Source organism: Typha angustifolia, chromosome 12 (genome assembly GCF_048772165.1).
Source record: "Typha angustifolia cultivar Huaian chromosome 12, ASM4877216v1, whole genome shotgun sequence".
In the NCBI taxonomy this organism is placed as follows: domain Eukaryota; kingdom Viridiplantae; phylum Streptophyta; class Magnoliopsida; order Poales; family Typhaceae; genus Typha; species Typha angustifolia.
Window position 1 is genome coordinate 1458578 of NC_133250.1, and position 22947 is coordinate 1481524.

The 22947-nt window shown below is 36.7% G+C and overlaps 4 protein-coding genes across 12 annotated transcripts; 1 reads left to right on the forward strand and 3 right to left on the reverse strand.

The window, feature by feature from the left end:
• Positions 1-280: 280 nt before the first annotated feature.
• On the reverse strand, positions 281-11104 carry LOC140772721 (uncharacterized). 4 transcript variants are annotated; one of them, XM_073114925.1, is made up of 10 exons: positions 10806-11104; positions 7457-7631; positions 7216-7374; positions 5755-5851; positions 4853-4923; positions 3282-3333; positions 1545-1590; positions 1321-1458; positions 774-893; positions 281-691 (listed from the first exon to the last, which is right to left on the reverse strand). In XM_073114925.1, the coding sequence occupies exons 1-10, from the start codon at positions 11012-11014 to the stop codon at positions 556-558; spliced, it is 1203 nt and encodes a 400-aa protein (XP_072971026.1). In that variant the 5' UTR covers positions 11015-11104; the 3' UTR covers positions 281-555. The 4 variants fall into 4 exon arrangements, with proteins under 4 accessions (XP_072971026.1, XP_072971027.1, XP_072971025.1 ...); XM_073114926.1 differs by having other exon boundaries at positions 774-844; positions 1545-1593; XM_073114924.1 differs by having other exon boundaries at positions 1545-1593.
• Positions 11105-12557: 1453 nt separating this feature from the next.
• Positions 12558-14134, forward strand: LOC140771802 (glucuronoxylan 4-O-methyltransferase 1-like). The gene is made up of 2 exons (XM_073113502.1): positions 12558-13175; positions 13267-14134. The coding sequence occupies exon 2, from the start codon at positions 13302-13304 to the stop codon at positions 14031-14033; it is 732 nt and encodes a 243-aa protein (XP_072969603.1). The 5' UTR covers positions 12558-13175; positions 13267-13301; the 3' UTR covers positions 14034-14134.
• On the reverse strand, positions 13893-22707 carry LOC140771803 (auxin response factor 3-like). Of its 6 annotated transcripts, none has more exons than XM_073113505.1 (6): positions 22429-22707; positions 22018-22200; positions 21555-21921; positions 16668-16772; positions 14875-15563; positions 13907-14029 (listed from the first exon to the last, which is right to left on the reverse strand). In XM_073113505.1, the coding sequence occupies exons 1-3, from the start codon at positions 22465-22467 to the stop codon at positions 21748-21750; spliced, it is 396 nt and encodes a 131-aa protein (XP_072969606.1). In that variant the 5' UTR covers positions 22468-22707; the 3' UTR covers positions 13907-14029; positions 14875-15563; positions 16668-16772; positions 21555-21747. The 6 variants fall into 6 exon arrangements, with proteins under 6 accessions (XP_072969609.1, XP_072969606.1, XP_072969605.1 ...); XM_073113504.1 differs by having other exon boundaries at positions 13917-14029; positions 14207-15563; XM_073113506.1 differs by lacking the exon at positions 13907-14029 and adding an exon at positions 16253-16311 and having other exon boundaries at positions 14282-15563.
• Positions 16779-21548, reverse strand: LOC140771804 (uncharacterized). Its single transcript, XM_073113510.1, has one exon. It carries the CDS (start codon positions 18050-18052, stop codon positions 17741-17743), a length of 312 nt encoding a protein of 103 aa, XP_072969611.1. The 5' UTR covers positions 18053-21548; the 3' UTR covers positions 16779-17740.
• Positions 22708-22947: the final 240 nt, after the last annotated feature.

A 22947-nucleotide genomic window follows, 5' to 3' on the forward strand; every position in this document is an offset into this window, starting at 1 on the left:
ATAGGGAACTTTAACCACATTTCTCCAGCAATGGCTGATAGTTATCTGACTACCCCAAAAGGAATTCACTCAAATATTCCGGCATTAAGCTGACTATTCAATGCCTTTTGCATGCTTCTGCTACTGTACCAACTACTAGATTTACTGAAGATTGCAGCAAGAATAAGAAAGTCAGAACTTTGACCTGAAGATTACCAGCGGAAAGAATCAGCACATTGGGCAAAATGCAATATTTCAAGACAGGCTTCCTGAAAGGTGGAAGACAATGCAAATTTTGCAATGGCAAAAAACACGTAGAATATTAATGCAATTGCAATCTTTTTGCGAATTATCTGTTGAATTGTTAGATACTCGTGACACCTACAAGCAAAATTTATCTTTCATTCTATCATTCTGAAATTACATCTACAAATTTCTGTCCTCCACAAACGATCATATATTAGAACCCCTAGAATAAAAAGTTACATTACACCTCTCACGGAGTAGCAAGCAAACTTGATAGTGAAATGAATAAATAGTCATGAGCATGCCACAGCTGTAGTAAGAAGAGAACAGTCATGAGCATGCCACAGCTGTAGTAAGAAGAGAACGCCTGCCATCAATAAATTGCTGGCGGAACACTTCGAACTTCCCTCCCTTGACTGCTTCTCTTAGTGAATGGAAGAAACCCAGATAGTGGTGAGTATTGTGTCTGCATATCACATTAAAAGAATAAGTATGAGGTGACAGTGACTAGAGACATTAGTCATGTAACTGTAAACGTAGAAGCTTACATTTCAAGTAGGATCTGAGCCAACATTTCATGGACATTGAGCAGGTGATTGATGTAAGCCCGAGTGTGATTCTGGCAAGTGAAGCAGCTACAGTTGTCAACAATTGGTGAAGTATCTTTCCTAAAGGGAAGATGAACAGAAGAATCACGAGATTGCCTATTAAACCATTTATTCAGACTAACTGGTGACAGTAAGATGCATAGGCAATGGAAATAGGTGACATCCACATGGATAAAAATAGTGTTCAAGAAATTTGAGGCAACATCATATCTGTCCATAGACAACACGATTGCATTTGTTCCATGAGCAGTAATTAAAAAAAAGAGTAATAATCAAGAAACAGCTAACAGTAGTGTAGGTAGACCTGCACAAACAGACAGGATCAACAAGCCCTTAACAGCATGTCATTTTACGTTTGGTGGATTAGAACTATTTAAGCAATTTGAGATAACAGATACCTATAAATTCTAAGCATTGGAAAATGGCTGATATTAAACTCTGAATGCACCTCATCCTTGTAGGCTTAGAATTGACAGAAATTGCTCACATGTAAATTGTTGCACGAAGGTTTATCTTTGTGCAATCCCCACCATCATAGTGTAGATGAGAATCCCAACTATCTCTCTCGAGAATGTCAAGAGGAAAAACAAGTGCAAGACCTCCAAGCGTAAGGTGGTAAATGTATCTGTAATTGCATAAGAAAAGCACCTTGTTGGCAACAAAAAGATGAGCTATACAAGCAAATTAAAGCCATTAAGTTTTCTTACATACGTGGAGTCAAAGAGATCAATCCCAGCAGCTACACCCTGCAAGACCTCTTCTGTAAGAGGGGATCACAAATTATAGAAACAATCAAATTAACTCTGAGGATATATGCTTGTTTCACACCAACACTTGCTAATTTGTTCAGAGCAGTAGTTTAAGAAATGAAGCATGGGACACTTCATTTGGTGTGATTTATCCCTATCAAATCACGAAGAGACATTTCTTTTTGATGATTTAATTCTGAATGGAATAATGATAAGGCCCTTTACAGAAGTCAGACCACATTTCCTGGGAAGATCTTTTTGGAGGGGGTGAGACTCATTGCTTTGCATTACTTGTGAATATATTCATTTGCTAAGATAAGAACATAAATGAAGAGAACCCCAATATGAAGGATGATGAAGAAGCAAGTTCCAGAAGTTAGTTGGAGAAAAGCAAAACACATGGTTTGTTTTGCTCTAGAATATGTCGAAGAAAATATGGACCATCAATAACAGATAAATCAGTCACTTTTACCACAGATAAATAATAACTAATGTACAAGTGTAATGATTTCTTTGCCAAAGAAATCATTAAGACCAGATTTGTGATATTTGATTTATTGTAATAGTCGAAGAGAGAGGAAGAACACATTACTAGGGTTGGATGATGAAGTCAATGGTTGCTCTCAGCTGTTGTCTGATCAGGGTTCCAGAAGATTAGGAAGATCTGAAAGAATTTAATAATATCATGTCTTATTGTCTTAATTAGACCGTGTCATGATAAGAGCTCCCAGAAGACAAGGTTAATGCTAGTCAGAACTCAGAAGTATTGGACTGTATAGCAAACACCAACAATGCTAATAAAAGTCCAATTTAAGCTTAAGAAAGAGGAAGGCTGACCTAAGATAACATACATCTAGTTTGCAAAAGGAATCCAATGACTGCTATTGATATCAAGGATGGTCGTGCCAATGGTGGCACGGCAGTTGGTACTGAGCATGCTAGTGGCACACCTCCGCTGAGACGTATCGACCGGCACGGCCACGTGCCAAGCCGCGCCAATCCTGTGCCGATGTGGATCTATTTCTTTTAATTTTTTCTATTTTCCTCAATCATAATTAAATCAACTTTAATTATTTTCTTAATAAACATGATATGACATTTAAAGCCCATATTTTTTTAACTTTTTTTTAAAATTTTATCAATCATCATCAATTAACTTTAATAATATGTGTTGAATGTTATTATGTGTTCAGTGAGTGTTCAATTATTAATATTAATTTTAATAAATATATTCAATTATATTATGTGTTGAATAATATTTGTATTTGACTATTGTTTTATCTTTAATAATATCGGTCATTTATAAAATAATCTAAAGATAAAACACTATAATGTAAATTTTAATATATATATTTAAATAAAAAATTAAAAATTAACATACTGAAGATCAAAAAATATCTCTAAATATCTTAATTTTTATTAAAACTATGATAAATGCGTGCCAACGGCACACCCCTGCATGTTGTGCCACGCTGGGGCATGTCGTGCCACGGCATGGCACGGCCAACATTAATTGATATAACTTTAGCTTGTATTCTAAAATAGGTTAATAGTTACTACTCTACTTGGTTATGATTCTAATTCATATTAAAGAATGATAAAATGCTTGACAGTGGAAATACCAAATACACCAATTGAGTTCCAAAATTTGATTCATCAGAAGTAACAATGACAAAAAAAAGTGATATAGCCTCGATACCTGGAAGAGAAAGTCTTGACACAAAACGCAACTTTTCCTCTGGTAAGCAATCCTGAAAGAAAAAATCAGGAGGGTAAGGATGCATATATTTTCCCTTCCTAAACCCCATGCTGGTGAAAGGTTTATGCATTGGGACACCTACTATTAAACTAAAATAGAACTAACTCGTTAAACTTATAAAATCCACAATCAACAGTATAATCTTTTGATAATTTCATTGAAATAGATGCATTTCATCTGGTTGAGTGCCTCATAGTCAAAAAAATGGATGTCATTAAGAAGAGTGTTGTAGATAGGATATTTTTGCCAATGAACACATCATGCATTCAAATCCTATATAATTTTTTAGGGAAATTGATCATCGGACAGTTATGCTTGTTCAAAGTAGGTATAATAATATAATCATGTTAGATTATGTAGTTCTCTTACTATTTCAAATTTCAACACCATAAGATGAAAGTGAAAATGGAGGGATCTACTAAACAAAAGATGTTTGGTTCGGAAGAGAATTGCAATGCTTAGAGCCCAAACATCCAATCTGCTAGGTTTTTGCTTTATATATGAAAGTAGATATCTTAACAGGGTAAGCTAGATGCGGTCCAAATCACACCAGATTGACCAATCTCTGACCATATTAGTTGATACTTTACTAGCACAACAAGGAGATGCAAATAACTCATTAGTCATGACTCACTAGACAATATTGATTATTGGGAAAGGAGAATGGTATGTTATACAAAATTCTATATTTTAATTAGAAAAAAGATCAACAGTATGCATTTTCTCACCCTACAAATAAAAGACCCTCACAAAATAATATCTATTCAACATTGTAATCAAACCAACAAAATCATCCACTTTTTATCTTCTATTTCAAAAATTTTATCACTTAAATTTGTAATCGCCTACAACATTCACATAGGGCGATGGTAACAAATCCATACCAATGGTGTGGGTTTAGGTTACAAAACATGCTTTACGACAAAGAGGTAAGGACCATAAGGCTGTGTTCATCTTGCTTTTCTAGATCCATAATTGTGAGAATCTCATGCGCTGAAATGCCGTTTCAAACATCTACATAGGGATTGGTGAAGTTATACCTTAGCCCTCTCCATGCTTTATTAAGTATTCATACTTTTAACCATATCATGTATCATATTTTAGCCTTCTCTATGCTTTATCAAATTGTAGGTCCACAATCAAGGTGGTTAATTATTATAAGGAGCAGCTGTAACATCATGACATTGAATTAAACCTCCTCAGTCCTCACTGCATAACATCTTATGAATATGAATAACATATAGATAACAAACCTAAATCCAGAAAACATGCATACAGCAAATTCACACATCACATTGGATATTTTTCACTGGCATGTGTTGTCATCAAGTAGACATCTTAGTCTTCTTAGATGCATCTTCTGTAACATAGCAAAGCAGCATTTTTGCTACTACAATGTCTGTAGGAGAACCTAGTTCTACTGTCAACATCATTGTCAATGCAATATGAGGCACCAGGACCTCCTTAAAGCATAAGAATCATGCAGACCAAATAATGGCCTCGTCCCTTACCGTAACAGCATTAAGTAAATCTGAACGCTCTTCTGAACTCTCTCCAAGGCCAAAACCTCCAATCCAATAACCTGTAAGCATTACAAGGAGGGGCTCAATTTCTGCACTAAAGAGAAAGGCTTCTCATATGATAAAAAGGAGTTGAAACATGAGTTATTAGATGATTGCAATCTAAAAGAAAAGGCACAGGAAAATCCTTAGGAACACATAGTAGCACTATCTAATGAGCACAATTTGCTTCATACTAAAGAAAATTGCAGCAAATCATTAGATTCTGCTCGCTATAACAGTAAATTCCAATAAGGAACAAATTCATTCATCTTAAATGACCAAGGGATTCTACTTTTGAATCCTGTCACCTATACAGGAGGAGAAAGAAATAAAGAACAGCCTGTTTTTAGTGCCAAAGTGATGTTCTTTGAGTTGCAAAATTCTAGGCTGTGACAGGTATCTTTTATCAACTATCTTTTCAATTGTTCATCCCATTACTTAGTACTTGCTAATATTGGAGATCAAATATTTCCTTTAAAGGAAACGAGTAAGGTTTTTTCCAGTTCGGCAGAATCATTTCAAAGTATAGTAGAGTGTAATGGCTGGAGAGAAATAGAAGACACCAAAACCTTATGATAAACTAAGTTACTATCAATGATATGATTGCTAAGCATATCTCCAAAGCACATTAAATAGATAAAAGATAGAAAATGAAGGACAATAAAAAATAACAACTTGCCCAATGTAAGAAATGTGCATCTTACAAATCTTGAGCATATAGTGGTGAACAAAGCAGTACATCCACAGTATTATGCATAGCACCCAACCAAAAGTAACTATTGCTGGTAACATTAGAGTGTATCATGAGAGTATATCAATGGAATATTAAGCATTAGAAAGAGACAAATAACCTGATACATTTCGCCTTGACACCTCTTTTGCACAACGTTTTCGTTCTTCTATACTGGATCCTCCAACAATAGCACCTAAAGTGTCTATTCCAGCTTTCTGACAATCACAAGTTATGCAAAAAGGATCCATTATTGAACCTTTAGGAAGACCAATAAACAACAGATCAACAGGTCAGATTTACAGACACATTAATTATTTCATTGAAGCAGACATAGCTGTTCCAAATTACAATTGCAGCAAGAGATGGCATAACTCTTAGGTATAATCACATGAAGGTTGTTTATATCTAATATAACAAGCTTCATCCTTTCTTTGGTTTCTAAATACTAATGACTTTTAAGCATTCTCTTTGATACCTAGAATCATCCCTAATGGAAAAAAAACTGCAAGAAAACAAAATGCAAGCCTTTCCGAGGATAATAACCATATTTAGAAAAGAGGAAAATATGTTTGGGAAGCTTTAGCAAAGGGCAAGCTTGGGAAGAAAGCCTGAAGTTGTTTGACAAAAGAAAAGGATGGTGCAAGCTCAAGAATTTGTTGGAGTGTGTAACAGTTGGATGGAGTGTTTCCTTGTTTGATAAACTGTCCAATAATTTGCATACTTTGCACTTACAGAAGTTGCATTTTGCTTCTCAGGAATCCAAGCAGGCACCTCATCTGCCAAGCTAGTATGGCAAATTTCATATATTACTATTCAACCCCAATCAAGCGAGAATACAAATAAGACAGCAAATCTTAGACATTTAGGTTGCTCATTTTTTAAATTAAATTTAGGCTGCACACTTATTAAGAAAAGCTATTACTGAGCAAAATTTCAAGCATGTCACAAGCTATGACTTGCTTTATTTAGAGAATTACTTGGCTTTAGGATTCAGGCTCATACTAGATTATTAAGAGCATATGACAAGTTGTCTGTACTTTGTAGCATATAAAGGTAGATAACAAGAGGTCCAGAAGGCTAGCATGTAGATAGGTAAAAACTGTGGTAAATTGCACATTTTATGCTTATGCAACCAAAAGAAGGCAAAGTATGATGACAAAAAGCAGCATCCATCTCTAAGCCATGGATGACAACAAACAAAAACAAAGGTAAATCTATCATCAGCACATCAAGCTCACACAAATAAAGAAAAAGCTAATTTTTTTACAGAGTGTTCATCAACTTACTGATTTCAATAGCAGAAAATCAGTGGAAATCCTAAACATGAAGCAGAATACTTAGAAAAGAACCCCTACTGAGATTAAAAAAAATATCAAAATGATAACTAAGAAAACTAAAGTTGAACTATGGTTACTGCAATGTTGAATAAGTATTTACATACAGAACAATTGGGAATCATCAATAATTTTTTCATTATGACCAAGCATGTAGTCATTCCAAAATTACATATACCTCAATAAGAAACATCCAAACTAGTCACAGGATACAGACTAATAAAGTGTTTAGAATATTTACACACCATGCCCATAGCCAGACAATCATCAAGCCACCGTAGGGTTCTATCAACAGAAGTTGCATTTCGCTTCTCAGGAACCCAAGCAGGCACCTCATCTGCCAAGCTCGCCCACATGTTAGGCTTCATGGAAGAAATCATTTCCATGTATTTTGCAGGTTTGACCTGCAAGAAAGAAGTTGGGAGCAGCAAAATAAGGAAGATTTACAAGGAACATGATCATCAAAAGGTGATATAAAAGCCATACCAGTAGGCGACCACATGGTGTTTCAAAAGAGGCTCCAAGTTTGTTGGTGCTTTCACTTTCGGGTAGACTCTCAACTGAATCACTTGCAGCAGCTACAAGGATATGCTGTTGTAAACCAAGCATCTGATGCAACCCACCAATATTAGATATAGTTTCTGAGGCAGGGCACTCCATACTGCAATCAGATATTTTGGATAGTAAGATTTTTTAAATGGTTAAAGTGCAATGAGTCTATGGCATGACATTTTCATGACAAAAATAAGAAGGCATTGAAAGATAAGCATGTTAAGTCTCCATAAGTCAACTAGTTGCACTAAATGGGTGGGAGATAACAAAATGAAAGTAAAATGAACGCATATTGACAATTTTGTGAATCATAAAACGAACTAAAAGAGGAACTAACCAGACTATAAAGTACTAGGTCGAGCTAAGCGTCCAATTAAACATGACCATATCCTTGACTATCTATAAATGATGAAACCTTACCTATCAAAATAACATATTTACTAGTCCAGTAGTCCCAACATTGGAAGACAGATTTTTTTTTCCCCATTTTAGAAGCTATAAACTGGTTGGCACTAAATGCTATAGAGAATGAGAGGATTCACAAACTCAAAGACCCAGACCATGCAAGGCTGTAATACATGCTGTGAGAACCAAAAAAACAAAAGAAGGGTCGCATATACAGTGTCTCCTTAGCAGTTACGCGACGAAGGAGTGACCGAGAGATTTTGGCCACTCCAAATCCGAATCTAATCTCATATATAGGTTTAAAAATCTATCCTATAAATTAAAACTCTAACCCAAGTATACTTAGTTCTCCTAGTTCTCCCTCCCTCACCCCCCTCCCCCCCTCTCTCTCTCTCTCTCTATTGGAGCACCCATCGTCAAATCGGATTGTTGGAGCACTGCCAGAGTGATCGGAGACCACTCAATGACTCGCAGGTTAGCTCTCTCTCATCTCTCATAATTAATTTAAGTTTAATAAGTTAGAATAAAAATATCTATTTTTGGGGCAAACGGGCGTTGTTGGTGAATTGAGCCAATCGGCGGCTTCAAGTCACCGCCACTCGTGTGCCAAAGTTTCATACCGTTGGCCTCATGTCATAGGCGTGCTTTCTTGGAGCCCTCGTGGCTCAGATCGCCGCCAAGGCGCCAACCATGAGTTAGGAGCATTGGTCCTGTGGTTGCCATGACTGCGATCATAGCGGGGAGCTTAGGGTGTGGTCGGTGACCGTCGACGACTGCGGTCACCGATAGATTCTCTCTCTCCTCTCTTTCTCTCTCTTCTTTGTGTCAACCCTCTCAAGGAAGAAGGGGGGAGTGGGGCTTGGGTTAGACCGAGCCAATCCCTTCCCTTTTATTTTTTTTTAGTTGCGAGTTCGAGTTGGATTTCAGATCCTAGACCCGACCCCAACCAAATTAGCAAATAATAGGCTACGGGCTAACCCGCAACCTAGTCCATTGCAAATTTATTTGTTGGGCCTTGGCCTAGCCCGTTTAATTCAAATCTTGTGGACTGCAAGTTAGCCGCAGCCTAGCTCAATCCAATAGGCTTAAATCAACCCATTTTAACTATGTAATTAGCTTTAAAGTTTAGAAATCATGATATTAGTTAAATTGAAATATGTTATTTATTTATTATTAAATGTGGTTATTTTTTTTAATCTATGGACTAGAGATTTCAGTCGTTTCACTTAGACACGAATGAGTGGGTTCACTTATGTATTTATTTTATTTATTCGTCTTGTATTTTGTACTTTTTATCAAATCACTTATAATTCAGTGTGAATACATTATTATATTTTGTGCATTATTATGTTCTATGTGCAAAATATAAGACCCAAAGCATTGCTATACTTAGTGCATATAGTCATTTATATGATCGATAATATTAGTGGAAAAACATAATTAATACGTGATATGATTTTGAGAATAGACACAAGCTAGATATTCTTCATGCATTCTTCTGTGATGACTCAACTACCTTGAAGTCCAGGAGACAGACATATACCTGATCAGCATATGATTCGTTTAGATGGCTTTGGCATGCTTAGAAAATAGTCCCAGGCTAGATTAGAAATCTCCTTGAGATGACTCTAATCTTTCTCTATGGTTAGTAGAAAAGACAAGGTGAGTTTATCACATAGTGACACCTCTTGGTGACCCTAATTAGATTAACTATAAGAAAAAGACTCGAGTGCATATCGAGGTGACTTACAATTAATATGAATTTTCGAGGACAGCCCCAAATTAAGACATATGACATTATTATTAATATTAAAAGAAATTCAGCATATTGACACAAACTATGTTATGAGATATGATTTACTCTATTATTATTTGTATTGTTATTATTATTGTTATCATAAGCAAGCTTAGTAAGATTCTTATTTTATATTATTGGACTCGTATTTATTTAAAGTTATGTTATAAATTCGAATTTATTTAGCTTTTAAGTGGATTCCATTCACTCAGCTATATGAGTTCTCTCTTCTAATATTCTAGGTGCTAATCCACATGGCAACTGAGCGAAATGCACCGGAACCCCACCTCTACTTAGGATTTTACTATTTTGTCCATCGATTGTATTAGACATTTTATTCTAAACCATCTATTATTTTAGTTTGATTGGTAACACATTATCAATGACATTGGTGTTTTTTTTATTATTGGATTATATTTATTGGAGTTAGTTGTTCATAATTAAATTTTTGTTATTTTGGAACTTAGAATAAATTATTAGTTAAGACTTCGTGTATCTCAAGTACATTGAGGTGCCGGTCATAATTCTAAATTTTGAGTCGTGACACATGTCATGGTACCCCAAATCAATATCACAATGACGATCGTGACCATAAAGATAATCTTTTTCCCTAGCACAAACAAGTAGACAAGAACACTAATTACTTAGTACGGGCTCTTGCCAGGCAGGTGACCGAACACCTTCCATGCCTAAAGGTATTAAATTGGATTGTCCAGACCATGCAAATCTTTTACACGTGTGATTCCTAGAGTCAATACTAGACGGACCAGAGAAAGAAACTTTTTTTTCTCTCTAACACCCTCAAGTAGTTAATAAAACATCACTAAACATAGACTGCTGGTGGGCATTTCGAAGAACATGCCCATTCAATCCACTAGACAGAGAGAGGTCCCAGTTAGGCTGCCAGAATTCACAGAATCAAATTCAAAAGGACAATGAAAACCAAAAAGAAACACTTTTCCGAACAAAAGTAACTGGGCAATCACACATCACTAGTCACAGATTCCTCTTGGGCATTTCAACGAACAAAATCAATGCAAAATCTAATCAACGAAGGAAAGATACAGAGAAGAGAAATCTCACAAATGTATAGGGCTCACGTGAAGGAGGTGGGAGCCAGGGGAAGGAAGGGCAGAGAGTAAATCGCGGGAGACGAAGGCCGGGAGACCTTTCCTGGTCGATAGGAGAACCGAAGGCGTCTCGATGACGGCGCCGGCTATATAGAGGACGCCGGCACGTGCCTTGCCGCCGCTGCTGCCGCCACCGCAAGCCTTCGTCACCGCGAAGCGCATCCTCTTGCTCGTCCTTCTCGTTTGCTGCTCGTTTTGGCGGCTAAATTTTAGGGCTTCCGCCGTATAGGGCTACCGCCAGAATTTTGCAGGGAGATAATTACACTAAAAACCCTGAACTATTGCCCACTTCCATATGCAACCCCCCTTTTTTACACATCAGCCCCTTAAATTATAGAAAATCAATCATTCCTTAATGGTGTTAAATAAAAGCACTAAACAAATATTTTAACTTCAACCTCTTCTTTGTCCCCTCCAATATCCTCTAATATAAGAATAAAATTAATCACATGATACTCTTAAGAACAAATGAAGCCCTACTCTTCTAGTATATTAACAATAAAAAACTATTAAAAAATAGTATAAAAGATACATAATATATTTGTCTAATTAGTCTAAAACTATTTTATCTTTTTAATTGTTTTTTTTTTTCATAGAATCTATCATTTCCATTGATTTTATCTTATTACTGCATTCACCTTCTATTTACTAATAATGTAATAGCTAGGTACAGTGAATTATGTACATAATAGTAACTAACTTTGGATCTTTGGGCCCCTGGTACTTATATCTTGGCATACTTTGGGGGCCTCAAAACAAAAGCAATTAGTAATTATTTTGGCAGAGCTATGTAAACTTTCCATCTAAAATTATTATACTACTATAGGACTCAGCTATTGTGCTATGAATAGGCAATACAAATCTTGAAAACAATGGGAAAAAGTTAGCAGTGAATGATTTAATATGCAGCAAGGTTACTGTAGATGTGGTTACAAATTCTATGATAACATAAATTGCTCACATGCCAATCCCATCCATCTTGTCAGTTTATTTTTGGGAGTAAACAAGAGTTGTCTCCATCTGGACTTGGATTGATCTTTGAGCTAACTAATAAAGTTACTCCTCTATTCAAAACCAAGTAGTAAGTGACATCTGGGAGGCTTGCTTTACCTCTGTCTACTACCAAACTCAACACCTCTTTATAGGAGTTTTATTATCCTAACAAATTGTCCTTTGAATGTTAAATGCTTCTCTTTGCTATCACTACTTACTATGCTGTTCATTTTCTTCAGATTGAAACCATAGCAAGAGACTGAGGGAGTGACAATCATTGCATGATATATATTTTCTTTTCTTTTCCTTTTCTTCTTTTGCCATGTGGAAAGCTAAATCCAACTAAATTAGCAGCAACCAATCACTACATTGTCACTTTGTCAGAGAGTAGGTGTAGTAGTTGATCTTCCTCAACCTGTGCACCACCATCACATGAAACCACCAAACAAGTTACCTGCTTCATATGCACAAGAAGATAATAATTTTGATCAAAAGAGAGATTACTTTATGCAATTTCACCAAAAGAAAATAATAGATCAAATATTACAACCTGCAATGACCTCTGTCAATGATTGACCTGCTTGGAGCTAATTATGGTACCTGAAACTTTAATCACATAAAGTAGGATGCCTGTGTGTTTGACTGCTCAAACGAGAGGAGAAAGTAAATCTTTAAATTGAGCTCATTTACAGTTTCTTACAAGACATGTTTGAGATAAAGTGATTCCTGTAGATTTTTCAAATTTTCAGCTGTCATATATTACACTCAAACAAGTAGGACCACCCAGCCAGGGTCCATCAGTCCAAACTAAATCTGCTACCAAATTATTAGGCATAGTGATACAAGAAAAGATTATTTTTTTTATAAAAAAAATAGAATGAATACTACTAACTTCCAACTTCTTTGACAAGAGAGTAGCTTGTCTACAAACTGGAAAATTATTTAACATAAAATTACTGTTATACGCCAGCCAGTGGGTTTTCTGTCTTCATCAATCTCCCCATTTACTTTGCTGCATCTTTAAGAATCAGGAAGACCAATCCAGCCTGTTGAACTCACCTTCAATTTTTACCCACATAAGAATATAAACCAAACCCATAGCTGAAGCTTACAAGCACTCTTCCCACTCTTCCCACTCTTCCCACTCTTCCAAGATCCTCTTGGAACTTTTCTCCTTTCTTCATCAAACCAAAGCTCTATTGGCATCAAGATAAAGGCCTCTGTTCCACTGCAGAAACCTCAAAGCTCAAAACACTCGTATTCATTTCTTGGCTTCTGTGCTGCTATGCATATGAGGAAGGCAACTCAACTACTAACCATGAAGGCCAAGGTACAGAACTCATTCAACCTGAAATTACTCCTCCTTGGCTTCTTCCTTCTCTTTATCCTCCTATTCATACTAAGATCAAGCCTATCACCAGCATTCCGTCAACATGACACATCATTACAATCATCTATGCCACCAGAACAGACCCAAGCTATCTCACTAACAGCAGTTTCAAAACCTTCATGCACAAAGATACCACCCTCCCTAGCGAATACCATCATCCACTACACCACCTCAAACATAACTCCCCAGCAAACATTCAAGGAGATCTCCGTCACAGCTCAAATACTGGAAAAGAAGTCCCCCTGCAACTTCTTGGTCTTTGGGCTAGGCCATGACAGCCCCATGTGGAATGCACTCAATCATGGAGGCCGCACCATATTCCTTGAAGAAGATGAGGCATGGATCGAAACCATCCGTCTGAAGCACCCAACGTTGGAGTCTTACCATGTGACATATAACACGAAAGTGCATGAGGCACAGGATCTCTTGGAGCTGGGGAGGCTACCGGCGTGTACTGCAATCGGCGACATGAGACTCTCTGAGTGTCAGTTAGCTTTGAAAGAGCTACCAAGTGTGTTCTATGAGGTAGAGTGGGACTTGATCATGGTTGATGCACCAACTGGGTATATTCCAGAGGCACCAGGAAGGATGGGAGCAATATATACAGCTGGGATGGCCGCAAGGGGGCGAAGGGAGGGAGAGACTGATGTCTTTGTACATGATGTGGATAGAATGGTGGAAGATAAGTTCTCAAAGGCATTCTTGTGCGAAGGTTACCTGATACAACAGGAGGGAAGGTTGAGACACTTCACCATTCCCAGCCACAAGACTGATATTGCCAAGCCCTTCTGTCCCTGAAAGAAAATTAGCTTTTGAGCATCTAGGTTGATCTTATTACTATCTCTTTGGGATTCTTCACTGTGATAATATTTTGTTGTTTAAGAAATGGTACTTGGATATCTTTTATTCTTTTTACGTAAGGAATGGAAATGATTATCATAATAGAGATTGGAATAAGCTGGAAGACTCACTAGATTTCATGTTCTAGCATCACTCATTTGAAACCATGTGTCCTTTTTATCAGTGTGGAAAGCTTTTTGGTTCACTCAGATATCTGAAAGATCAATGGAAATCTTAAGTTTCAGGGCCATTATTAATGAGCACAGCTGGTATTTTCTGTAGTCCTGAATTTTCTATCCTAAGGTTGAAATTGGTTAAAGACAAATCTGCTACATAGTGAAAGTTGGTAGATCCCATGATGTGGAAGTCCAGAAAGGAAGAAAATGAATCAGAGTGAGATTTCTATTCATGATTTGATGAAATTTATTGTCAGAATGGTGAAGGAACCAGAACAGACTTCTCTTTCTTCACAGTTGAACATATAAATGGTAATAGATGGAATAAATAAAAAAAGTCAATAGGATTGTTCCACCATGTTATACAAGATCTTTAGAAATATATAGATGGAATGACCCAAAAAACCTGGACAAGACTTTATGGATTGAGACATAAGAATAAAATGGGAATGGAGGGACTTAGAGAGAGTTTATGGAGTTTTTGGATATGAATAAAAAAAAAATCCCTGACTTAGCAAGTTATAAAAAGAAAATATCAATGAACTTCTATGAAATGGTTTCACGACCTTCCAAATAGGAACCGGCCAATCGATGGGTATACCATGAGGTTACAAAAGTTGTACCTGTAAACCAACCCTACACCTTTCAGCCTGACCTCAGGCCCTGACTCATCCTCCATGGACATTGTGGTCGGACTCTATTATGGATTTCTGACCACATTCTTCATAGGGCCCTCTTATCTCTTCCTTCTCCGAGCTTATGAATGAAATAATTATGATATTTTCCAAATTAATCGGGGGTCCTGTATTTATCAAAAGATACTTTAAAAGGAGAGCTGAAAATTACACTTCAAGGCCGCTAAACTCATAGTCAAATAGCTTTTCTTTTCACTGGAATAGTAAATAGCACAATATCTAAATATCGTAAGTTACACCAGGAGAAAACTTGACAAGTCAGGTTGATAGTGTCAGATATATTCATAAGGAAAAAAGAAGAAGAGAGAATAAATTAAGGACTCCAAGAATTAGATGGTGAAACTTGAAAGTGAGAAAGTTAATAGAATAAAAGGATAAGCAGAAAGAAGATATCCAGAAAAAAAGGATTGTTTGCAGTGGACCAGCGAGATGATAGGGGCAGTTGAGCAAGCTTTTCACTCTATTCTTGAACTTCTTTTTGGAAGTTCTTCTTGTTGGACTTTGCTTTCCTCATTTATGACTTATGAGTCAGCTATTCCGCAACAAAGTAAATGAATTGTCACCAAGGAAGAGGCTAAATATAAACCATGTAACAATTTCCAATTCTTCATTACGAGCTGCACAATAAAGAAATTGCCATGGTAAGAAAAAAAATAAAAAGGAAAGCAGGCTTAGCTAATGCTAAACTATATGAAATGGGGAATAAATGACTGAATGAGCATGATACGGGAGGTGTATAGCAAAAACCATTCAAGATGATTCAGATATATCTGATGGAGATGATGCAAAAAAGAGTATTACAAATAGCTGCATGGGAAAAAAAAATCTACTAACTCCAAGTAATTCAGTCATAAGGCTCTGTCATCATTATTGCAGTAGAAGCATGGCAGTTTATAATTGATTAGTTTAGAAGCCAAATATACTGATATATACTAAATCTTTTGAGCAAGGTTCGAAAAATCAGTATTGGGATCGGTCTTTAAAAGGAAATGATATATATCGGCCGTATCGATAGCCTGGATCAGATCAGACTTTTTTTAATTACGTAAATTTTCAATATTATTTAAAAATGCAGAAAAATTTCTAAAATTTAAAAAAAATGACAAAAAAATAAGAAAATAAAGAAAAAAAACAATGGTATAATGAAAACTGAAAAGAAGAAGAGATTAGAAAAAGAGCGAGTGGAAGAAAAGCAAGCAAAAGAAAGAAAAACTATAGTACAGTAAAGAGAAGAAGAAAAGAAGATAAAGAGTAAAAGAAATAAAAAAACTGAGAGAAAAATAAAGAAATAAAATTAAAAAATTACATATCAAAGTTTGCCGGAGTTAGATATGTGTTGCCGGAGTTTGCCGGAGCTAGATCTCTCTGTAAAAAAACAATGACTATATGTTAAAAAAAAAGGAGAAAGAAAGAGAGAGAGAGAGAGAGAGAGAGAGAGTGAGAAGATATATATATATTGAGAGAGAGAGAGAGAGTTCGGATTGGGTCTGAATCAGGATCAAGATTGATCGATCGATCTGGCAAACCATGCTTTGAGTTAACATTCCTCACTAGATTATCCCTAAAAGTCATAAATTACAAGAATGATTTAAGAGATTTCAAGAGCATGTATGGGTATTATCAACAACAGGGAGATTGTATTAGAAAGGCTAAAATTCATAGGCAAAGATATTGCATATTTATACAAGAATGAAGCATAAGAAGATGAAAAAATTTCTTACTTTAAGATAAGCAGCAGGCTGCACCCTTGCAATATTCCACCAAAGAAGGCATCCTTCACCATATTATACGACGGGATAGTTTGTTACTTCCTTATGCACCAAGAGCTGAAAATAACAGGATAGTTCAGTTGTTACTTATTACATCCTTTTCTTTCCCCAAAGAAATGAGTACATTAAAAAAAATGAAAAGCTATACCTAAAATGGAGCTCTGTAAGATAAACTAAATCAACTTGAAGACACATATTCTACATGGCCACTGATAAATTTGAGATGGAGACTTGCTCTCCTAATTTGGTAATAAAGATCACATGGCTGCTTGAATCTCTCTGAAGGAAAACCCTAATGACTCTGTTTCTACTCAAATATTAGTCTTCATAATTACTCCATTACGATGGCAAATCTTAGCAGAATTCAAATAGTTACAGCCAATTCAGGCATTCCACATTTGTGTGGGAACCCAAATTAATAGAACAGCTTCATCTTTCTCAGTGGCACACTTGAATTCTCTAGCCTAGCTTGCTCATTCAATGTTCTGACTGCAATTTCAGAAAGCTGGTTCATATTTGTTTTAAAAAGGACCTTTGACTCTTGGTAAGCATATATTGATAATTTTCATGAGGGAAAACCTAGAAGATTAATTATATTTGCCTGGTACCTAATAAGAACTGCATCTGTGGCAGCATGCCTACTGTCAGTGCAAACCAAATTCCAATAAGTGGTTCTTGATCAATGGTAAGTCCAAAGGATTATCTACTAATTGGAATGCTTCCCATACAACTGTATGTTAGACTCCACCAAACATGCATGATGAGAGAATGAAGAAACGAGAAAATAAAGAACAATGAGGATAATCCTACTAGAATGCAAAAGGTTGTCCTGTCACTCCAAGGAATAAAAATGCTTAGGAAAACAATTTCACTGACAAATTTAAAGGAGCACATCAATATTCCAAACATTTGTTCATTCAATAAGCAAGGAGCAAGGATGAAAGCAAGAAAGATTTTTACAAAGTTGACATCTTTCTTTTTCCAAAGAAAGAACCCATCCCCCCTTTATGGCCCTAACTCTGTCCCTAACCATCAAAGCCATATAGTGTGCGGCTCTGATGCTTGAGTGCATATGCTATATCCATGGCTGTAACCGTCTGGCGATGGGCATGTTCCATGTATGTGACAGCATCTCTGATGACTTTCTCCAAGAACATTCTAAGAATGTCATAAGTTTCCTCATAGACAAGCCCACTCATTCTCTTTACGCCACCACGGCGAGCTAGACGGCGGATAGACACTTTTGTTATTCCCCTAATATTGTCCCTGAGGATTTTGCGATGGCGCATTGCTCCGCCTCTCCCGAGCCCCTTCTCACATTTTCCTCTTCCTGACATTCTTGTGCCTTCTCCCTATTCTCTCAGTTTGGGGATTAGATGCTTAATTTATAAGGAAGTACCTCCATGCCTTTTGTGCCATAGAGACGGTTACCACTAATTCAATGCAAGTAATGTATGTGAGCATTTGGACACGCAAACCAAGGAAGAATCTCTGACAAATGTTTCGAAACGACAAATATAAAAGAAGCCATATTTGGAATGTATTTATGCAAAGATGCCCTTTTTCAAAGATTGCAAAGAAGGCAAGTTACCAATCGTCAAATTAACAATATCCAACTAACTCATAGTAGCAAATTGGTAATGATAGAAAATTCCTAGAAGGTCAAAATGGAAAGAACATGTCAAACATACAAACATGATTTTGAAAAGAAATTAAAACACATCATGTGAAGCTCTCAACATGTCTGGTGTCCAGAGAAGACAAGGTTTGCGCTCTAGAACCTAGTCTACAGAAGGTCACAAATCCTTCCTTGTCACAGTTTTCAAGCATGGGACTTTGTATAGACTAATTATTCAACCATGGAATTTCAAGAATAAATTGACAAGTAGAACCTAAATGTATAGCACATCAAACAGAAGGAAACAAGTACCAGTCACTCGAAACACAATGACACTCAGCCTAGCTTGATATCCACCGCAAAACTTGGCAATCAATGAGATGATCCTTCCTTCCAGACAAACAGGTATTCACGTCCTATTTAGGCTAATAACAGCAAATCTATGACAATAACAATAACAGTAACAGCTGAGTCTTCAGTCCTAACTCCTAACTCCTACTATTTGGACTAGCTGTCTACATCTGTTCTAATCAGTTATTGATAGTTGATAAATCATGCATTCTCTACAAAGATTGATGAATTTCACCAATTCAACTTATGAAATGATAGCATGGCGATACTGTTCATAGAAGGCCTCCAGTTGATAGATGCAAAGATCCTGTATCTGAAGTAAAGGAATAACGATTTTAGATCAACCAACGGAAGATTTGGCACTTATGACTTAACCACCAGTGATCAATTCAGAATACTTATAAAAAACTAGAATGAAGTTAACTTAGAAAGAATTCCTTAAGTTGTCAATGCTGATGAACAGAACTGTTGCACGTACTAGAAGACCAAAAAGAATATTGACTTGAAGAACATATTGAAACTGGAATGATCATAGGTTAACCAGCCATGGTCTTTTCCTCAAAAAATTCAGCACCTGCACAAGGAGTTCACAAAGGTAGACCTAGATGTGGAATGTAAAAGTAAGATTGCACTTAACAGAAGTGTGACAAGATAAACTTGGAAAGAAACTACATTGTTTGAGAATCGATGGGCAAGACAATTGGCGAAGAGGACTCCAAATTAAATGCTAGAGAAGAAGAGAAAAAAGTGGCTTGTATGGAAAAGGATGAGTTATCAGAACAAGAGACTTGATCGTAGTAACTTGAGGGCTAGTAATTGCCCACAGAGATTGATGAACAAAATGGTAATACAGATCCATCATTCATTAAGCATGTAAGTCATCAGAACTTCAAAAAGTGAAGCATTATCTGGGTAATAATAATTGGACTTGGACACTGAAGTAGGTGCAGAGGAAGCTTGACATTCAAGGTGTACGAACATTAAAAAGAAAATGCGAACTCCCAAGACAGAGCAAATAAAAGTACTGAGTGGACAGGTTATTATTGAAGAGGAGGATGCTGATACATGGCGAATAGAAATATACCTAACATTACTCATGCCTTCCATTTGCCAACTTAAAACAAAGATGAAGGAAAAGAAAATGAAATAGTAAATGGAGAATGAAAAAAAGGTCGACCATTAAAAATTTAAAAGGAAAACTTTGTGTTTGGATGCATTTTAAAATAACATAATAAGATTTGATTGGCCTACTAGAATAATTCCAATATCTAAAAAGAAACTTTAGAGAAAGAAATGCCCTTTAAAAGGAGTCTCATCATGAAACTTCTAGATGGGAAAGTGGCATGTCAGTAGCTTTTTGTGGCCTATAATAGTTTTCATTATAATTTCAGATTTAGTGAGAGGTGAGAATTGCAAGTGAGACGAAGGACTTCAAGGTAATAACTTGCTGAACAGACTCATTATTATAAGAAAGGAACTGCATGGAACGGTTAGCAATGTGAAGAAGTATTCCCACGAGAAAAGGGAACATTAGTAAAAAGGAATGAGATAAACTATTTGTCCTACACATAATTGCTGAAGCTTTTCAGTTGAATTTGGATTGACAAAAAAAGGAAAAAGATTTGGATTCATTATGCATATCTAAACCTAGTGGGTTTCAGATTGCAGTTCCAATGGGATTTTGACTCTGAATTTGGATGTTATTTGACTACTAACAGTTTGGCCCTAGTATAACAATTGGTATCATAGGCATGACCCTCCTCATCTCATGTACTAGGATGCCACTTATAAGTATAAAAAAAGAGTTCATAATATTCTTACTAATAACAGCATAACAAGATAGAGGAAATTTTGCATGGCCCCTCAATCAATTAATGCATTATTTTCTTCTTTTGCAATTTATAGAAGCACAGAACTACAAGCTATAGCAGAAAAACTTGGAAGTGACAAGAGAGGTGGTTGCGGAGCAAAAATTAAAGAACCTAAAGAAGTAAAGATCATTTTAAAGATTACTACGTTGAGAAATTAAATGCAGTAAAAAGGACAATCCATTAAAAATTAGGAAAATGAATAAAATATAAACCAAATTACACAATGACCCACTTCGTAGTCTTAAGTCAAAAGGCTTCATTTTGAGGTTTTGCCTTTCGAGTTATATTCTTTTCTTTCTTTCCACGGTCATCAACATTACACATTATCCATGAAATTTAAGTAGAAGAAAGCCTGACAAAAATCTCACTTGATTATGTGGCAATATGGTAAAAGCAGTAGCTATGGTATATCCTACATGCTTCTTATCAACTGACAAAGGATAAATTACCTCAAATGTTTTCTATTCGAATCCAAAAGCTGCGCATCATAAATACAAGATACCTTTTTGATTGCAAAATAGAAGACAGGAAGTGATGCTTAAGAATCTTAGAATCCTAGCAGCTAAGAACCTTCATATCGCACTCAAAATCTTATCTATTCCTTGAAGGATTCTTTGATTTCGCCATCAATTCTTCATCAATTGCCGTCGATAGAGTGGTGGATTATTCCAAGAAAGAGATGAATTTACAACCAAAACGGATTTAGGTCGGCCTAAACCAACATAGACCGATACAGCAGTGCCGGTGTATTGCAGAGTTCTTGAAGGGGAGTGACCCGAAAATTTGGCAAAGCAATATATTTGTTAAAAATAAAGGTTAATTACTCCTACACCTCCTGAACTATACCGGTTTTCATGGAACCTCTAAACTATTTTTCATTGCAATGTCCCCCATAAACTTTGCGGCAAAGTGAAACAGCTACTGTGACAAAAAAATATACAATTATACTCCTAATAAGTAAATAAGTTCATCGGCAAAATGAAATGAAATTAATATTACCAAAATAGCCTCAACTTATATAAGTTGTTTTAAGAACCCACTGCCATTGCCCACTGAAACCTGAGAAGGCCCGCGCCCCAGCTCACCACAGGCATTGAGGCAGCAGCCCACTCTGTCCTCGCCCTCACCGCCCACGACAAGTCCCGCTGGAGCCACATCATCCTCCTTGGCCACCGCAGGCAGAAGCTCCTCCTCAAGGTAGACAGGAGATCACGCCAACGCTGCCCCTGGAGATCCACACAGCCGCCAATGCTGTCGAGAAGGGGGAGAAGGGGAAGGTGGGGATTGGCTTAGGATGAAAACTCCACTCCAAGCCATGCAAATATTTGGCAACAAGCTCTTGGGAAGGTCTCTGCTTCCCAAAATCCTAACCAAAAGAAACAAATGAAGCGGAAAGAGTAAAGAAAAGCTCCATAATCTACTGTTTAGAATGTCTAAAACAACAAAGAGACCATTTTTTAACCAAGGCAGGGAAGCAATCCTCTGCAGCTCGACGAGGAACGGAGAATCCTCCATGAGTGCTTGTGTCCGAGGCAGTAAGCGTCTCGCAGAACATGTGGGGCATCGAAGACTTCCTTTCCTCTTCGGCTTCCTCGATTTCCCCAACCCCTCCAATGCCGTCCTCGTTGAGACGTTGCTCAAAATCCTGCGTAAACCAAATAAACTATCAAGCCAACTATGAAGCATACTAAATGGACTATGGCGCGCGAATAATTCTGATTTGTGATGGTCAGAAGCAGAGCAAAGCATCCATTTTTTGCCATCATTTCCAAATCTTTCATCTAGTGCATTAGCTGAAACAACTACATTTCAGCAAAGCCCAAAGAATCAAGAACAAAAGTTCCAAAAAAAAAATGCAAGAAAACCCCCCAACCTCGCTTTCGGCAAGCATAAACCTCGTCCGTATCCGCATCAGGAATCAAAGACCAAATAATAAATAATACATCAACACTCAAATCCTGGCCGGCTGGTGCTAGGCGATCTCGCAAGCTGGCGGCTGACTACAGGCAGCGTCGGAGATGCAGAGGATGGCGACGTCGGCGGCGGCGATCTCGGCGCCGCAGGCTTCCGGGGGAGAAGTCGGCGATGTGGAAGGGGAGGAAATAGAGCGTCTTTATTTTCTCTCCTTTTTTATGGGTTTGTTAGCGATGTATTAATTTGATTAAAATGCAGAGGATGCCTTATTTTGTATATATATATATATATGTTTCCATATATTGCACTTTATAAACACTACTAATAATCACCACTTTCAAACATATTACACTTAGATTAGATGGAATATACTTATATCATGGACAACATTATAGATAACGTTATCAAAGCCTATATTGTTTCAAATTTTTACATAAGTGACACTAAAAACATTTCAAATATTATAATAATTTATGTA